At 48.9% G+C, this 18,311-nt stretch overlaps 1 protein-coding gene across 3 annotated transcripts in view; it reads left to right on the top strand.

Annotated features, from left to right (window-relative positions):
* PDIA5 (protein disulfide isomerase family A member 5) overlaps window positions 1-18,311 on the top strand; it is a 98,388-nt gene that overhangs the window by 56,731 nt on the left and 23,346 nt on the right. For all 3 annotated transcript variants that reach the window (XM_003132633.6, XM_084991015.1, XM_084991014.1), the window contains one exon: window positions 5,517-5,653. In XM_003132633.6, the coding sequence (XP_003132681.4) occupies window positions 5,517-5,653 (137 nt within the window). The remainder of the gene's footprint in view (window positions 1-5,516; window positions 5,654-18,311) is intronic.

The following is an 18,311-nucleotide window of genomic DNA, read 5'->3' as shown; positions in this document are numbered from 1 at the left end:
CCCTGCCGTGCCCCCAGGTGCTGGCCCCATGGATATGTATTGCCATCACTACCACAGGGGCACAGGATTAAAGAATTAGTTCTTCAAAGACATGAAGGTTGAAAATCTATCGTTTCAGAATGAGAATGGGAGATAAATTTTGTACCCTCCCCCAGAAAAGGAAAAGTAAAACCCTCAAACCCGCAAGAAAAAAACCGTTCGATTGTAAAGGCTAAAACTCTCAATCTTCTGTCCATGGGTGCCCAGGAGATAAAACACAACACAGGACCATGTTTGCACGGCATCTTTTATTTCTTGGAAGCGTTTTCGCATCTCTGTCTCCATCTGTTAACTCATTTCCAGCCCTGGTCCAGGAAGGCAGCTCCGCATTATCGTGCACTCATTGTCTTAACCTGAACCTTCACACTCCTGTTTTCCTCTTTCATTTGATAATGAGCACGTCCTCTCCTCTCTAGCCAGACATATCTCGCTCTGCTTTGAGAGAAGGTGTCAACAAATGGCAATCTCATTTGTCACCAAAGCATAAAATCTGTCTGCTTCCCGCCCCCTGCTCTAACCTTTTCTGGTTTCAGAATACACTCGTATCTTCTCGGAAGAATAAGGTTTATTATATTTTTTTAGAAAGTGTTCAAATTGCTTGCTAACCCTAGACCTGGCGAGCAGGTCGGTGGAGTTTCTGAGACAGGTTATTATCTCCCCAGTGGAGCCAGCCTCTCCATCCCCCACCCCTCTCCTCCACCAGACTCTGTCCTGCATACCCCCTCCCACTCCAGGGCTGCCTCCAGATCCCTGTCCTGGGCTGGCACCTCCCCACTTCCCACCTCCACCTTCTTTCCTCCACCCTCTGTGGGAAGAAGCCCTTGTTAGCAGCTTTTGATTCACCCTAGGTCTCCAGCTCCAGTCTGAGTTGGTGGGTTACCTCCTCTGGGGAAGGGAAGGCAGCACTTAGGTCCCCCTGGGCTGCACCTCCCGAGCCCCCCAACCACCTGTGGTCTCTGGGTCAGGGGTCTGCACACAGGGGCAGCTCCTCCAAAGGCATGACTGCAGCCCACTCCCCTAGCACAGTGAGGGCAGCGAGGAGACTTGCCAAAGGGCCACTGGTGAGCTGCCTCCTCTCACACCACAGTGAGATCTAGCAGTGTCTCTCTGCCGCCAGCTAGCTCAATTTTTTAAGTCTTCTCTGACTTTCAGTGAGCTCTATTATTACTGAAAAACTTAAGTACATACCAAGGGACAGGCATCTCCCTTCCCCAACTATCCAGGGATGATGTGTTGTAATGTTTTGGCAACTCCCTTTCTAGATTCCCTCTTAACATATAGCCAGCTCTGTGTGTGTCTTTTCCCAGGGCCAGGTGTTTGAAGTCTTTACCAGGTTCCCCCAAATCACGGTGGGTGGGTGGCAGTGATCCCCCCTTTCCTGCTGCCTGTGCTTCTTCCCTGGGCCTCTCTGTTGGCTTCTCACAGCTTATGGAGGCTGCGTGTGAAAGAACAAGGGTGAATCCAGCCTTGCTGGTTCTCCAGATGACTTTTCAAAACTGGGGAAAGGAGAGGTTAGATCCTGCCCTCCAACACGTGGCTCTGGCAAGTGGGCCAGCAGGGTGTCCCTGGTGTCAAAACGCCCCAGGGCACTGGGATAGATGTAATGATCCTGGTGGTTGTGCCCTCTTGTGCTCCTGGCAACTCTGCATTCCTCAGGCCGCTGTCTCTGCAGATTTCATGCTGCTGCGTTGGGCTCGGCAGCTAGAGTGTATAGAAGTGGCGATCCATTTTGACCTGGCTATGCATTTCTGTGCTATTTTTATACTAACCGGAAGCAAACTGAAAACAAACACAAAGTGTTCTTGACTTGTCATGCTTAGAGTTGCATCTTCTCATCTGTGGCACATGCACCTGCCTCAGGCAAGGACCTACTTTGTGTGAACTTCCCAGTCCTGGAGAGCCTGGGAAATCAGAGTCGCAGGGTTGGAAGGGAATGTGAAAGTCAGTGAGCCTGCCCCCAGCAGTTTTTTCATTGTTGTGTTACCTCTAGGACAGATGTAGTCACTCGATCCCTATGAATATACCTAGGAACATGTGGATGGTGTACATTTACAAAATATCTCATATCCATTATCTGTCTAGCTGTACCTTCAAGGCCGATGAAGAAAGGCCTACAAGATACTCTGTCTTGTGGATATTTTAAGTAAAGTCGGCTGCCTAAGCCCCTAGAGCTGGGAAGTGGAGGAAACAGGACTCAAAGCCAGGTCTTCTGATTCCCGGTCTGGCTCTCTTCCTTTCATCTGCTGTAGATAAAAGGTTCTTGCTTCTATTGAGCTGATGTTTCTTTCTCTGGAGCTTCTGCTTGATGTTGGTTCTTCTTTATGGAGCCATAAAATTTCTTTTCCCAATGCAGTCTGAAGTGTTTGGAGACAACTATTGTGTTTCCCACAGCTCCTCTTCTCCAGATTGGACACCTCCAGTTCCTTTAACCGTTCTCTCTCATTCCCTATTGATTTAAAAAGTGTTCATTGGGTATCTGCTTTGTGTTAGGCACAGGAGGTAGAGAGATGAGAGACAGCCCCGGTCTTTAAGGAGAGAGACAAAGCACAATTTCAGAGTTCCCACTGTGGCTCAGCGGGTTAAGAATCTGACTAGAATCCATGAGGATGCAGGTTCGATCCCTGGCCTTGCTCAGTTGGTTAAAGGATCCGGCATCGTCATGAGCATTGGTGTTGATTGAAGATGTGATGTGACTTGGATCCCCGCGTTGCTGTGGCTGTGGTGTAGGCTGGCAGCTGTAGCTCTGATATGACCCTTAGCCTGGGAACCTCCATATGCCGTAGGTGCGGCTCTAAAAAGAAGGGAAAAAAGCACAATTTAGTAGTAGTGCCCTCTTACTGTTCTGCCCAGCTCTGCACGCCCCTCCAGAAAGCAAGCTTCCTATTATCCTGTGGGTGGGAGACGGGCGCCCCCCTGGCTGCTGGAGAGATGGACAGGATCTGAGGGCCTTCCGTTTTCAGCCCCAGGCCAACCCTGCCTTAAGGGCTTCCTCCTGGTCCTCCGGGGCCTTTGCACATGGGGGTGATTCTTGCACACCTTCCCCCTTCAGCACCCAGCACCTCAGGTTTCCAAGATACCCTCTAAGAAAGGCAGAAGTTTTTTGCAAGTCAGTTTTCTAGCTTCTAAAATTGCACTGACCTCTTTTTCTCTCTTCGCCATCATCATCTTTCCTGTTCTTTTTTTGCTCCTGCGGGTTCATACTTTTTTTTTTTTTTAAACTCTAGACTGTTATTTTGGTGGAAATGGAGTGTGTCCTCCTCCATGTTTAACTAGAAGTTTCCTGGCACGTTCATATGACTGTCCTGCTGCTAAGCTGTGGCTTCTCCATCCTGTGTGTATACTCTTGCTGGATTTTTAAAACTTAGGTTAATTTTAGGCCAGATTCCATTCACATAATTAAAATAATTTTTTAAAAGATAAAAATTATACACTGAAGTCTTGCTTTTACCTGTTTCCTCCATCCTTTTCTGCCTCCTACCCCCAGAGGTAACAAACTTTAATTACTTTCCTTGTGTAGATATAAGCCAATGTGAATAAGTATTTTTTAATCTTTATTTTATGCAGAAGTTAGCACAATACAGCCTGTTGGGTACAACCCAGCAGTCTATACTTAGACACACCACAGGGCGCTTCCTTGTCCTTCTTGAGCCCGCTTAGCCCTCCCTTGCGTGGATGGACAGTGGTTTACCTAAGCAGTTCACCTACCAACAGACACTGAGTTCTTCTCGTCTTTGCTGAGTCAAATCACCTGCAGTGAATACCTTGGAATGTACATGATTTTGCCTGTGTCCAGGTGTACTGGAAAGATCAATTCCTTGAAGTAGAATTGGTGGTGTTTGCAGGGATAGGTGTTTGAGTCCAGGCATGGGAATCTAGGTTTCCTGGTGTTGATCTGGGCCTGTTGTCTGGCTGGTGACTCGTTCTGAAGCTTGATTTTGCTCCCAGCCCCAACTGACCTTGGACGTGCATGGGCTGAGAATGGTTCACCCTCTCCCTGCCACTTCTCATTGCTTGGGACCAGGGTGGCTGAGGCCACCAGTGGGGCTTCGTCAGCAGCTCCAGAGAGGGCTTCCGAAGGTGATGTCAGATCCAGGCTCTGCCGTGGGGTAGGGGTGGCAGGTTTCATTGTGCTGGCAACCTGGGAGGGCGGTGGATTTCATTGCGTGGGCTGCATCGCTATCATGAATTCTCAACCCTGGCTGTTAGAACTTCACACTTTTTTCTGCTGTAGGCTCTCAAAGGCAGGAAACAATGGTTGTCTTTTGACATTTGTCATCCTAAAAGTTTTTTCCAAAGCAGCAATTAAGGTGCTCTGGCAAAGGTGTTCATGGCAGTAAAGCATCAGGGGGCCTGTGTCACCAGCAGTCTTGTCCTTAACTTCAGAGCAAGAGGGGGCAGCTGCCTCCCCTGTCATAACAGCTGGTGACACTGATGTCAGCGCATTGTTGTCCCAGGTGGAGGCAGGCTCCAGGGAGGCTAGGCACTGGCCTGAGGTTTTGCAGCTCTCAGTAGTGGAGTAGGGATATGCACTGGCTTCCAAGCCCAACCCTCTCTGCTCCAACACTCTGCCTCTGGAGAACTAGATAACTATTTTTTTTTTTTGGTCTTTTTAGGGCTGCATCCAGGGCATATGGAGGTTCCCAGAGTCCTAGGGGTTGAATCGGACCTGTAGCCTCTGGCCTACACCACAGCCACAGCAACGCTGGATTCAAGCCGTGTCTGTGACCTACACCACAGCTCATGGCAATGCTGGATCCTTAACCCACTGAGCGAGGCCAGAGATTGAACCCACGTCCTCATGGTTGCTAGTTGGCTTTGTTATTGATGAGCCACAACAGGAATGCCTGAGAACTAGATGACTTTGTTCCTGGTCTCCAGGAAGGGTTTGTGATGTCACCTGGATGCTGTCCCCAACCTTGTTCCCTGGGCCCCCGCTCTTCCTTATCCTTGCTGGTTAGTGAGCTCCCCAAACCCCCCTCCGTCGCCCCTTTCTGGGCCAGATTTGGTTTTTCTCAGACACCTGCTCTCTCTTTCCTCCTCACCTACCACCTCTCCCCTCTTGTCCCCTTTCCCTGCTCCCACCCCTCCCCCCACCCCACCCTCCCCACCCAGCCCTGTGGGGGAGCTAACTCAGCACAGCAGTTAGCTTTGCCAAAGGTCACTCTTTGCTGTTTCTTCTTGCCTGTTGATTGAAAGTTTGAAAGCACTTGAGACACTAAGGAACCCCCAGGTTCCTGGAAGGAGGTGAGGTTTCTCCATCTGCTTAGGAGCTGAAAGCCACTGTTTGCCATGGGATATCAGCTGAGCACCTCTGGGCTCTAGGGGGACGGAGGAGGTGAGCAGGGCCGACCCTCCCCCTCTGCTCCTCCATGGGGGGGTCTTGGTGAGCCCCTGAAGCAGGCGTGCAAGCCAGTGGGGGTGAGGGCTGCGCAGGCCCTGGGCCTTGCTCTGAGCTCTGCCTGTTTTTGGTCTTCCAGTCCACAGCCGCCACAGCCCCAGGTCCCCGAGACTCCCTGGGCAGATGAGGGCGGCTCCGTTTATCACCTGACCGATGAAGACTTTGACCAGTTTGTGAAGGAACACTCCTCTGTGCTCGTCATGTTCCACGCCCCATGTGAGTGGGACCTTGCTCCCTGCCCTGCCACAACCTCCCCTTCCGCGGCACAGGGCGGGCACCACTCTGGGATAGAGTCCCAGGCACTGCTTAGCGCCGCCTCCTCTGTGCCTGGTGCAGCCCCGCCCTCATGGTGCCACTGCCCCGCATCACCATGGGAACAACACAAAAGTCCTGGTCAGGCCCCATGTGTCCCCAACCTCAGCCTGGAGGACCAATTCTCGTCCTCCAAGTCAACATGAGTCGGGAAATGTAAATAGATTTCCCAGAATTGGAGGAATTGGGACTGGAAAGGCCCTTAGATACTACCTAGAACAGCAGCAATCACTCCTCAACTTACAGATGGGGAAGCTGAGGCCCTGAGAGGGCCTGTGTCATGCCCAGCAGCTGAGAAGGCACAGTGAGGCTGGTGCTGGAACCTCAGACCCCACAGCATGTAGCATGCCTTCATTCTGCTTAACCTGGTGTCTCCCACAGCCTAAAGTGGCTGTAGTGGGTCAAGGAAGGCAAATATGTGAGTGCTGTAAAGCGTGTTTGCAGTATTGGCTGGAAGCCCTGTAGCTCAGGATCTTTTATAGGCTAGCACCCTCCCCATTCCCATGGAGAATGGAAAATTGATTGCAATTTGTTTCAAAGAGGGAGAAGGCTGCTTCTGGAAAGGTGAGCAAAGCAATGACAGCCCCAGGGCAAAGAGTTCCTGGGAGCAGTTCCTGGGAAAGGCAGGCCCATCCCAGTGGGTGAAGAAGGCAGGTCCCCAGCACCTTGGGACAGGATGTATGTAGGTGGGGTGCTTTTCTCCTATAGCTTCTCGCTAGCTCTTTGGCCCAGTGATGGTGGATGAGAGATTGTAGAAGAGGAAAAAAGCAAGAAATAATTATATGGATCGGTGTCATTGTCACCCAGTCCATAGAGGCATCTTCAGTGATGAGAATATTTTATTCATTGTCTGAGTCATAAAGGTCCTTATATTGTCTGTTACATATTACTTTATGGGGACAAAGTGACTGCTCACGAGGTCATCTCTTTTTATTTTACCCACAGTGCTGCAAAGCAAATATGATTAGCCCCATTTTTCAGACCAGGAGCCTGTCACACAGAGAAATGGCTCTGCTCTGTGGGTCCTGTACGGCTGACCCCTGGCCTGCCCGCCCTTGCCCTCCCCTGCAGTATCACAGGGGTTTGGTTATAAGTTAGGAACTGTCCATAAACAGATCCCTACTGGGGATTTCCCCAAGTCCTTCTTTCTTTTAAGTTCCAAATTTTTAAGAGAATCCAAAGGAAAAGTATTCCCTGTGGCTTTTCTCCTTCTGAATTTCTAGGAAAGTGACCCAAAAAACTAAGTTTTGAGCGCTACCTTATTAAGGGCAATGACAGAGAGGGCCCTAGGAGCACGTTGGCCCCAGCCCTGCGAGGGCCTGTCAGTGAGGGCGTCCATCCCTGGGCTTGGTGACTGCCTGCTGAGATGAGCTCTCCCGGCCAGCCTCAGGGTTGCTGACGGAAGCAAGTCTTGCAGCAGTCGGGCTGCATCTAGAGCTGAAATCACCCTGCCTGTGTTGCTGCCCCAGCAGTAGAGGCAGATCCTGCTGACTGTTTTCAGTCCCCCCCACTTCCCTCCCACCCCCTGGGACTTGACTTTACCTCCATGTGTTGGTGCTTCTGGGCTGCATCGAGAGCGCCCACCAGCTCCTGGAGGAGCACAGAGTGGTGTGAGCAGTGCTTGTAGTTTAGGCATCCCAGCAGGAAGAGTATGTATCCCCTTTGATGAACCCTAACAACATGAACCTAGTCGACTGGAATTGTGTAATAATTGTTTGTTAAGCCTTTTCTTTATAGAACACTAGTGGCAAACTGGACTTTTTTTTGTCTGTGTACCTTCCTGTGGTCTTAGATTGTGAGCCATCCGTTGTAGGAGCTGACATTTGCAGGGTCTGGGCCCTGGAGCCTGGCTCTAGAGTTCTTCCCTGCCCCCTCCTCACTCCTGGACCGGAACCATCTCGCTCTCCTCGTTCCCCCATCCCTGATCCAAGTCACCTGTGGGCAGAGAGTAAGGGCTTAGAGAATGAGAAAATGAACAAATGAAGTTGTTGAGAGCTTAATTAGAGAATGAGAGCTAGAAACCAGATGGCAGCTTTTGTTTTCTCCATTAGTCCTTGTTAATGAGTATTATGAATGCCACCCCAATGCAGACAGGGAATTTGATCTCAGACTTAGCAAATGGAAATGTTTGAGGCTTCTATTGGTGGGTGGTTGCCTATTAGGGACTCTACATTCTCTGAAGAGGTGTCTGCCAGCCCCGTGCTTGTGTGTGTGTGTGTGTGTGTGTGTGTGTGGATTTATACTGCTGCACTGGCAGAGCGAGAGGGATCAGGGCAAAAGCCCGAGGTGCAGCTCCCTGAGAAACTGCCTGTTAAAGTTTCCATCTGATGGTTGTGGCTTTGTATTAAATAATCTCTCTACACAGTCCTCCTTAGTTAGGAGTATGGGCTTTAGAATGCATATGGTTCAAAGAGGACTGGGAGCCTGGGAGGGGTGAACTGACAGCAGAGCCCTCTTAGCTGCCCAGCTGGGCATCTCATGCTGGAGGGCTCCCAAGAACCCACACTGATCGGGAAAGCACTTTTGCGGTGCTTGAGGGACCCAGAGAAAAGGCCAGAGACTGCCAGTGCTGCCTCAGGTTTCCCAAATGAATAAAAAGTGAAATCTGGAAATCACAGTATTATAGTTGCCAATCCCAGACTGGCAAGGGTCTGTTAAGAAACAGACCGTTTTAGAAGTTCCCATTGTGGCTCAGCAGGTTAAGAACCCAGCATAGTCTCCATGAAGATGTGGGTTTGATCCCTGGCCTCTCTCAGTGGGTTAAGGATCCAGTGTTGCCATGAGCTATGCTGTAGGTCAAGGATGCGGCTCAGATCCGGTGTTGCTGAGGTGTAGGCCGGCAGCTGTAGCTCTGATTTGACCCCTAGCTCAGGAACTTCCATATGCCACAGATATGACTAAAAAAAGAAAAAAAAAATTCAATTAAAAAAAAGACCAGACCATTTTTCTGGGAGTTTGGAGATAGTAGATGCAAACTATTACACTGAGAATGGATAAGCAATGAGGTCCTACTCTACAGCACAGAGAACTATATCCAGTCTCTTGGGATAGACCATGATGGAAGATAATGTAAGAAAGGGAATGTGTAAATATGTGTGACTGGGTCACTTTGCTGTACAGCAGGAATTGGCACAACAGTGTAAACTATAATTTAAAGAGGAAGGAAGAAAGAAACAAACATTTTGGAGACTTAGGAAAACGAGCTGGGATCTATCAATGCAGAAGACCATAGATTCTGCTAAGGATTGCTGGATGTACACGCTTTGTTTCTCGGGATAGGATTGCTAGGTTGATGGATTAGTGTCTTTCTTTTATTAAAAGTGACTTGCTGGAGTTCCTGTCGTGGCGCAGTGGTTAACGAATCCGACTAGGAACCATGAGGTTGCAGGTTCAATCCCTGGCCTTGCTCAGTGGGTTAAGGATCTGGCATTGCCGTGAGCTGTGGTGTAGGTCGCAGACGCGGCTTGGATCCCGAGTTGCTGTGGCTGTGGCTGTGGTGTAGGCTGGCGGCTACAGCTCCGATTAGACCCCTAGCCTGGGAACCTCCATATGCGGTGGGAGTGGCCCTAGAAAAGGCAGAAAGACCAAAAAAAAAAAAAAAAAAAAAAGTGTCTTGCTGATTTCCTGAGTGTGATGGGGAGAACTGGATGGGGTGGGGCCACCCTGAGGGGAACCCTTGGTGCTCATAGCTATGAGTCTGGCCTGGTCCTTCCAGAGGCTGGTACTTGTTTTTAATCAGCAGTTTTGTTGAAACCATAAAAAGCACGGCATGCTTTCAAATCTGCAAGGGTTCGAATTGGAAAAAGGAAGCTAGTTAAAATATTGAATAATTGCATTACGATTGTAAAACATTCCCCACAGACTGAAATAGTGGGGCTCAAATTAAAAAGCTGAATTTATCTTTATGACTTTTGGCTAATTAAAAAGGAGTGCATGTGTGTTTTATACAGGGATAATATAGGAAAATATAGAGAAGAAAACGAACCTTATTCCTGACACAGACTCCTGGAAAGAGCCATGGTCTCTCTTTGCAGTGTTGCTTCTGTACAGAGGAAGTGCTCAGTGTTAGTGTTAGTTTCTTTCCGAGTCCCCCTGCCCTGGAACCGTCCTGGGTGCCTGTCGAGCAGCACTCCTGGGTTCTTGGCAGGAAAGGCCCCCCGGGCCATTGGTTGGTGCATATTATCAAGCACCTCCTTTGGCCCCTGTTCTTTGTACTCATTCCCAGCTTTCCTGCTACTTAATTCTCACCTCCGCCTCTTCCCTCCTTTCCCTCCCAGCTGGAGCCCCTTAGAAATCCCACAGAGATTCTTCTGCAACCTGTCTTACCCGTGTCTAAGTTATTGAAAATCAGCTCAGCCCAGCATGGTTCAAGGCTCCCCACATATGCGAGCACCAGACCAGGCCCCAGTCAGGTCGCTAGGGGATTTGCAAGCAGCACACCCCCAGACCCTGCTGTCCAGGATCCCAGGCCTCCTGGGAGGATGGTGTGGTGCCAGTAGTGGGCTCCAAGAGGGGCACGTGCACCCCCATGGTGTGAGGTCAGAGCATGGGCCACTTCACCATCCACCTGGTGCTCGATGCAGGGCCTGGCATGGGTGGGAAAGGCCGCAGCTTCAGGCCCGGCCCCCTGATCCCACAGAGCACAAGGTGGTGTCCAAGGAGGGTGAGGCCAGAGGACACTGGCAGCCTCTGCTCTCTGGTGCCTTTTGTTTCTCTCTGCAGCATTCGGAATGAGAAAAGTCAGTGTACATTGTCACTTGTCATCTCTTGTCACTGTCTATATCGCTGCAGTGACATCTACCTGCTGGCCCTCTCCATGCCCCTGCAGCTCTGTGTTGGGCCAGGAAAGGACATGATGCAGTAATGATGCTCCTGAGTGTCACTTGCACAGGGACGTAAAAGGGACAAAATGAGGCTCCCAGGATAGGTGGCCTAAGGAGCAGCCTCCCTCCCCCATTCGGGGCCTGAGTAGAAGCTGCTGGGGAACCAGAGCCCCGCCTGCCGCCCTTTCCCAGGGCCTTGATGGTCAGGCACCTCTCCTGGGCAACGGGCCACCCGGGATGAGGTGTTCTCTTTGCCACAGCTCACCAGCAGCGGGCGTGTGCTGGAGGCCACACAGCTCGGCCTGCCCTCCAGGAGCTGGGCTGCCTCTCTGGATTCTGCAGCAGGTCCCTGTCAGACCCTTGTGCTTCTTACTTCATCTCTTGTCTTATTCCCAAGTCATTTGTGGTCCCTGTAGAAAATCTGGAAGGTACAGAGAGATACAAATGATTAAGGAAAAAAATGACCCATAACCCCATTATTCAGAGGCAACCGCTTTCCACAGTTTGGCCTCATTCTTTCTACTTACTTTTCCCTTTTGTTTTTAACTTTTAATTTCTAAATTAACATAGAGTTAAATTAACTTTTTTCCCTAACACCTGTGTGGATTTGTGTAACCGTTTTACCATGAAAACTGCTTCATGCTATCACTTTTATTTTTTAATTGCACAGATAATTTAAGAAAAATATTAACAGCATTCTTATTATTGGTGGTTCATGGCTCAAGGGATACATAAGGACATAGTGTAAACAGTGAAAGTCCCCTCCCTACCCCGTCTCCCTTTCCCAGCTGCTGACAGTTGGTTAGCTTTCTCCTCCTTCTGTGCTTTTACCTGAACAACAGCGTTTGGGGGTTTTGTCTTTTACATAAATAGAATCATTTCCTATCCCTTTTCCATGATTTGCATTTTTTTTCCACTTACCAGTAAGTAGATCTTTTGGTAAAGAAGTTTTTGTATAAATATAGATGTTAGCAGATAAATCTACTTCACTCTTTTAAACTAACAAATAGTATTTTATAATTTACCTATACCATGGATTTGATTTATTTTTTTATTACTCAATGAATTTATTACATTTATAGTTGTACATTGATCATCCCAATCCAGTCTTACTGGATTTCCATCCCACACCCCCAGCACATCCCTCCATCCCCCCCAAACTATCTCCTTTGGCAACCATAAGTTTTTTCAAAGTCTGTGAGTCAGTATCTGTTCTGCAAAGAAGTTCTTTGTGTTTATTTTCAGATTCCATATGTCAGTGATAGCATTTGATGTTGGTGTCTCATTGTCTGACAGACTTCACTTAGCATGATAATTTCTAAGTCCATCCATGTTGCTAAAAATGCCATTATTTCGTTCCTTTTGATGGCTGAGTAATATTCCATTGTGTATATGTACCACATCTTCTTTATCCATTCCTCTGTCCATGGACATTTAGATCGTTTGATGTCTTGGCTATTGCAAATAGTGCCGCAGTGAACATTGGAGTACATGTGTCTTTTCAAGTCATGATTTTCTCTGGATAGATGCCCAGGAGTGGGATTATACCATGGATTTTAAACCATCCTCCTGTTACAGACTTCTCTCTCCAGTCTTTGATCCAACAGTGCAGTGAACATTTGTAAATATATGTATTGGGAAATATGTCTAAATGCTAATAACTGACTCCTGGGGGGGAAGCTGCTGGGCCTTGGGGTCAGTGTGCTTGTACCTTGATGGATGCTGTCCACTTCCCTCCAGAAAGGTCACGACACCCCTGTAGTGCATGGCAGAGCCTGCATCCTCTCCAGCCATGGATGCTGTCAACCATTTCTATTCCTGTTAATCAAGGCAAAGGGGCAACTTGTCTGCAGCTCCCTGGCCTCCAGGGAAGTGAGCACCCCTTCGTGTGGTAATCAGCCTTCCATATTTCTCCTGTGAACCAAATGTTCACACCCTTTGCCCATTTTCCTACCGGGTTGTCTTTTTCTATTTGACCTAGAGCTCCATACTCGTGGATATTAATCGTCATCTATTTTCTGGGTTCCAGGTGTTCTCTGTTACTTGCTTTAACTTTCTCTGTGCTGCCTTTCATTGTACAAAAGCATTACATTTCTGTGGTCAGATAATAGCTGGAATGTTTCTTGAGTACTTACTGTGGATCAGACATTGTTCTAAGCACTTTCCATATGTTTACTCATTTAATCTTCACAGCAAATCCTGTGAGGTAGATATGATGATCCCCATTTTACAGGTTAGGAAAGGGAGGTCCCAAGAGGTCAAGAAACATGTCAAAGGTCGCATAGCTAAAAAAGCAGAGCCAGGATTAAAACCCAGGTCCCAGAGGCCACAGCCTCACCACTGAGCCCTCTGCAAGCCTGCTTTTCCCATCCTAACCTCTAGGATGCTTGGGAAGTCTACCCTTAGGATGTAAAGATAGTGTCCTGTACTGTATGGTAATATTTTTGTTTTTCTTATTTCTGGTTTTTTCTTGTGTGTGTGTGTGGGGGGGGGGGGTTGTTTTTTTTGGTTTTTTTTGGTCTTTTTAGGGAGGTTCCCAGGCTAGGAGTCGAATAGGAGCTGCAGCTGCTGGCCTACACCACAGCTGTAGCAACATGGGCTCTGAGCCGCATCTGTGACCCACACCACAGCTCACTGTAATGCAGGATCCTTAACCCACTGAGCAAGGCTGGGGATCGAACTCATGTCCTCATGCATAGTAGTTGGGTTCGTTACCTCTGAGCCACAATGGAAACTCCTCATTTTTTAATTTATCTGGATTTTACATTTGTTTGTTGAACCAGGTGGGAGGAAGGGGTTTCATTTTATTCATTGAGTTCTTATTTCTGTGCTTTTTTCTTTACATTTTTCTAAACGTCATCTTGTAAGTATTTTTCTTACGTTATTAAAGATGCTTATTTTTATATGCTTTTTGTGGTCACACAATATTCCATTATATAATGGCACCATAAATTATCTAAGCAGCACCATAAGGTTGAAGGTTCGAATAGTTTACTGTATTTCCCCCTTATAAATCATGCTGTAGAGAGCATTTTCATGCATAAATATTTGTCCACATGTCAGATTATTTACTTAGAATAGAAGCCTGGAAGAAAAATCTTTAAAGCTTGTTATCTACATTTTACACCAATGTAACAGAAGGGGGAAAAAAATCCCAGATTTCTCTCTGCAAAAGAAGAGGGCTATGTGATAGATGGAGGCTTTCATCAGTGCGTGTCTGCCATAGGGTGTCTGTGAGAGTTTGTCAGCTTTGGTGTGTATACAGCTCGAGGCCTCAGAAGAGCCCAGAGGTCTCTGGGGGGCCGTCACAGTGTGAAAGCATCATCTGCTAGCATCTTTAGGAGCCCACCACCCTGGCGTGCCACAAGCCAAGATCCAGGCAAGGCAGCGGGAAGAGTCCCGGGTACTTGGGAGCTTTCCAGAGTAATCTGGTCCCGGAAAATTCTGGTTCCAGGAGCCAGGAAAGTCTCCAGAGCTGGCCTGTAATAAAATTATAGGTGTAACTGAAGTTAATGGAATCCAGAGGAATCTGGAGGCTTGGGGTTGACAGGAGGCCAAGCAAAGAGTGTGGTCCAGGAGCTGACGGGCAGCCTCTGTGCCAGGTCATGAAAATCAGTGTCAGTGCATTTACACAGCTGATAAAAACCCAACAAGGAAGTTTGGCAATAAACTTAATGGCCCATCAAATCACAATCAGGACAGTAAAACCAAGTGAGCTGGAGTCTTGCTTCTGCTTCCAACCGTCCTCCTCTGGCTCTTCCGCAGCCCACATGGCCAGCACAGCCTGAATGCCAGGCCAGGAGGCTAGGGTCAAGGGACAGTCCCAGGCCAGGCCAGGGCCAGTGAGGAAGATATTCGCTCTGCCAGACCTCTCTCCTCCTTCGGGCCTGACTGGTCACCTCATCATAAACTAGTTACAGAAGTTTCTTGCCTGGCCTTAGCATCTCCTTCAGGGAGCAGAGGGAATTGGCGCTGATAGTTAAAACTTAACGACATCAGGAGAACCCTCAGGAATGTGTGGGAAACTTCAGAACAACATTGAGAGATGTTGGAGATTGCTGAAGATGTTTTCCAGACCTACTAAGGAGCAGGGGAGGTGTGTAAGTGGTGGTGGGGAAGGGAGGTGGTGTGTGCTGCTAATTTTACTAAGTAGAGGTGTTTAGTCAAACTGGCAACCATTTGGCTGGACATTTGTCCCCAAGGAATTTGGTTCACCTCAAGCTTGAGTAGACCTCAGTGGTGCAGCCTTGAGAGTCATTCACTGGCAAAGTGCATGGGGTGCCATCCTCGGTACCAGAGCTGTGCTGGTAATTGAGATCAACCGCTAAGCCATACGGAACCTCCATCCCAGTTGGGGGATTGGGAGGTTCAAGTAAGGTTATTCTAGCTATTTGGAGTACAGGTGGGAAACAGGCTATTGGAAGTGAGTGTGATGGGTTGAGGCTCCTTTGGGTTAAGTGTCAGGGAATTTCTCTGTAGAAGTGAAATTTGATCTGGAGCCTGCGTGATGTGAAGTGGTCTGCCGTGCAGAGACCTGGGGGAGGTCATGTTCCAGGCAATAGCATTTTGTGAGCCCTGTGGGTAGAAATGAACTTGGTGCAATAGGAGAGCAGGAAGAGGCCACAGGCTGCAGCATAGAGACAGAAAGGAGGTGCCCTGAGCTGAGGTTGACAGGTAGGAAGGTCCGATGCTGTGGGGCTTGTGGCTGTGGGAGGGAGTTTGGGTTTTGAGCCTCTGTGATGGGAGCCATCAGAAAGTTTTGACCAAGGGAACTTAATCTGATTTATGATATAGAAAGATGCCCTGGCCACCCCTCAATATCAGAAGATAGCAATATAACAATCACAAGGCACTCTAAAATGAAATGCCATAGAAATATATGAAGAAGACATCTTCTGTGAGTATACGAGAAATAGGTAGTTTGGTGGGCTCCAGTGAACTGGAGGCTCAAAGCAGGGGCCGCTGCCCAGGTGGACATTCCGTGTGGAGAGGCCTTGTCCATCAGGGCAGGGGCTGTGATGAAGTGAGCTGGGTGCTGGAGGACAGAAGGTCCACCTTCTAATCCCATCTCATTTAATGGTGGCCTTGGGACCCCTGATTTATCACTTTATCTCCCAGAGCCATCATTTCAGATGATCTCCGTCCTGTGTCTCATGGGGCTGCTCAGGCAGGCCAGTGCGGAGAGTGAGCACTTTTATTACTCCCTGGGAGACCTGGGAGCTGGGGCTGCAAGTTCAGGAGGGAACCAGGAGTGCAAGCTAAGGAATCTGGCGCCTCCTGTCATTTCCTGCAGCTGCCCCTTCTGTGTCGTGGGCAGGCATCACAGGTCGATCACAGCTCTTCTTCCCGGTGAGGCAATTCTCTGTCTGAGTCTATCTCCAGCCCACCACTGATAGAAGCTTTGGCAGGCAACAGGGAGTCTCTTTGCTTCCCCAGCAAGCAGTGGCATCAAAGGGCCGAATCTGACGAAAGTACGAGGGTGAACTCTCATCTTCTGAGGTCATGCCACATTGCCTGGGACATTCTGGGAAGAAGTAGTGGTTTTCTACAGGCAGCTTTGACTTTGCCTTCTCTCCCCACCGTCCCACCACCCACCTTGACCACGGGCCCTCACGGCCCTGGCCTGACAGCACCATTCCTATCCTGAGGGAGGAGAGGGTGATCAGGGGAGCAGCCCCTTCCTGCCTCTCCTGCCCGCTCTGGAGGTCACTTGGAGCCTTGAGCCCATGTCTCCTGAGGCCTGCGCAGGTGTCCTCCCCTGTGCTCTGCTGGGCTGAGTGGCTCTGACTCAGACCAGTTACTTCCGCCTGTCCAGGGCAGACTGAACTCTTGGGTGGCAGACTCATCAGCAGCAGGAGATCCTCTGAGCTTCCTTTCCTTGGTGTCTCTTCATGCAGGGAGAGCCCCCCACCCAGCGCCGGTCAGCCTGGGGGAGGTAGGGGGCAGGGGGAATGGATGGTCACCTCGAGTCAGATGCAGGGAGCTGTTTTCAGACTGGAAGCAGGCCTGGGGGTTCCTAAGAATTATACAGTCTTCTGTCTGTTTGTTTTTTTGTCTTTTTAGGGCCACACCAGCAGCATATGGAGGTTCCCAGGCTAGGGGTTGAATCGGAGCTACAACCACTGGCCTACACCACAGCCACAGTAACGTAGGATCCAAGCTGCATCTGCAACCTACACCACAGCTCATAGCAACACCGGATCCTTAACCCACTGAGTAAGGCCAGGGATCGAACCTGCATCCTCATGGATACTAGTCAGATTCATTTCCACTGAGCAATGACAGGAACTCCTAGAGTCTTCTGTCTTTAAGCCCTGAAAAGTGATTTATTCCTTTTATTTTAGTGAGAATGAAAAACAAAGTTAGTATGTTTCATGGTAAGTCAGTAGAATCTCCCCTAGAATATCTGATTTATCCTGACGTGGATTCGTGTGGAAGGATATCTGAGCGTACACACCTGTGAGGACAACTCCTTGTTCTTCTATCCCCTCCCTCTGCAGGAAAGTGACTGCCTTGGCCTCAGTCAGGGGTCTGTGAGCTAGGCAGGGGATAGGATCCCTCTGAAGTTATTCATAACTGTAGAGTAGATATGCATTAGTATGGGAGAAGCTTTCATAAAATTCTCAAGAATGGGAGTTCCTGCTGTGGTTCAGTGGGTTAAGAACCCAACATAATGTCCGTGAGGATGTAATCCCTGGCCTTACTTGGTGGGTTAAGGATCCAGCATTGTCACAAGCTGTGGCATAGGCTGCAGCTGTGGCTTGGATCCGATTTGTTCTGGCTGTGGTATAGGTCAACAGCTGTAGCTCTGAATCAACCCCTAGCCCGGGAACTTTCATATGCCACGGGTGTGGCCATAAAAAGAAAAATTATTCTCAAGAATGTCGGTGACCCCAAAAGGCCCAGAGTGCCCCCTGAGCTGAGGAGAATACTCTCCCTTTTGCTGTTGTGAGCAGCTACTGCCTGCAGGGATAGGCCCGCTGGGAGTCCCAAGCTGACTCTGGGCTGCGTGCTTTCCATCTGGGGCACAGCTCTGTGAAATAAATAGCACTATGTGCTCTAAATGCTCCAAGTACATCCTGTTACATGGGATTTTGTGGTCGTTCTTAAGAGTCTGCACAGAATCTGTGGATAAGGCTGTTTCTGTGAGGAAATCACATTTTCAGTTACAAACAAAAAATTTACCAAAACAAAACAAAAACCCTTTTGTAACTCAGTTTGGAAAGTGCAAATGAGTTGTGATAGTGCTAAATGTTCATTTCTGGAAAAGAGTATTCTTTTGTTTCAATATCTTGATGACCTTGATGCCCATACAGTTCATGAGGGTTCCAGGTGGGTTCTAGTCCAACCACAAGCCCATAGATGTCCTTGGGCCCATTTGAGAAGGACCAACATGTTGGTGCAGCTGAGAACTGTAGCCAGTTCTCAGTCCACTCCTTGGGCTGGATTCTGTCAGTGAGTTTCCTCCCCCCAGTCATCTCCTGGCTCCCCCAGAGCACTGTCCAGAGGAGGGCTTGACAGCACTTGCCTGGAACTCGAACTCTTAGATTTTCTGTTATCAATGGTGGTAGTAGGGTTGTTAGGTAGCCACTATGGGGCCCTATCCCTGGGAGGAATAAAATGAGCATGGACTGAGGTTGCTGGGAATAGGCAGGGATGGAATGGACTTATTTGTGTCTCAGTGGCAACTGAAACTGAGCTCTGTACGAATGACCTTGAAGGAAACGACTTTTGTCCCA

The sequence above is a fragment of the Sus scrofa genome, chromosome 13 (assembly GCF_054392235.1).
Source record: "Sus scrofa isolate SSC_HxYL_T2T_F1_AM1 chromosome 13, Sscrofa_HxYL_maternal_Yorkshire_Landrace_v2.0, whole genome shotgun sequence".
Classification (NCBI taxonomy): Eukaryota; Metazoa; Chordata; class Mammalia; order Artiodactyla; family Suidae; genus Sus; species Sus scrofa.
This window is presented reverse-complemented; position numbering and strand designations above follow the sequence as displayed.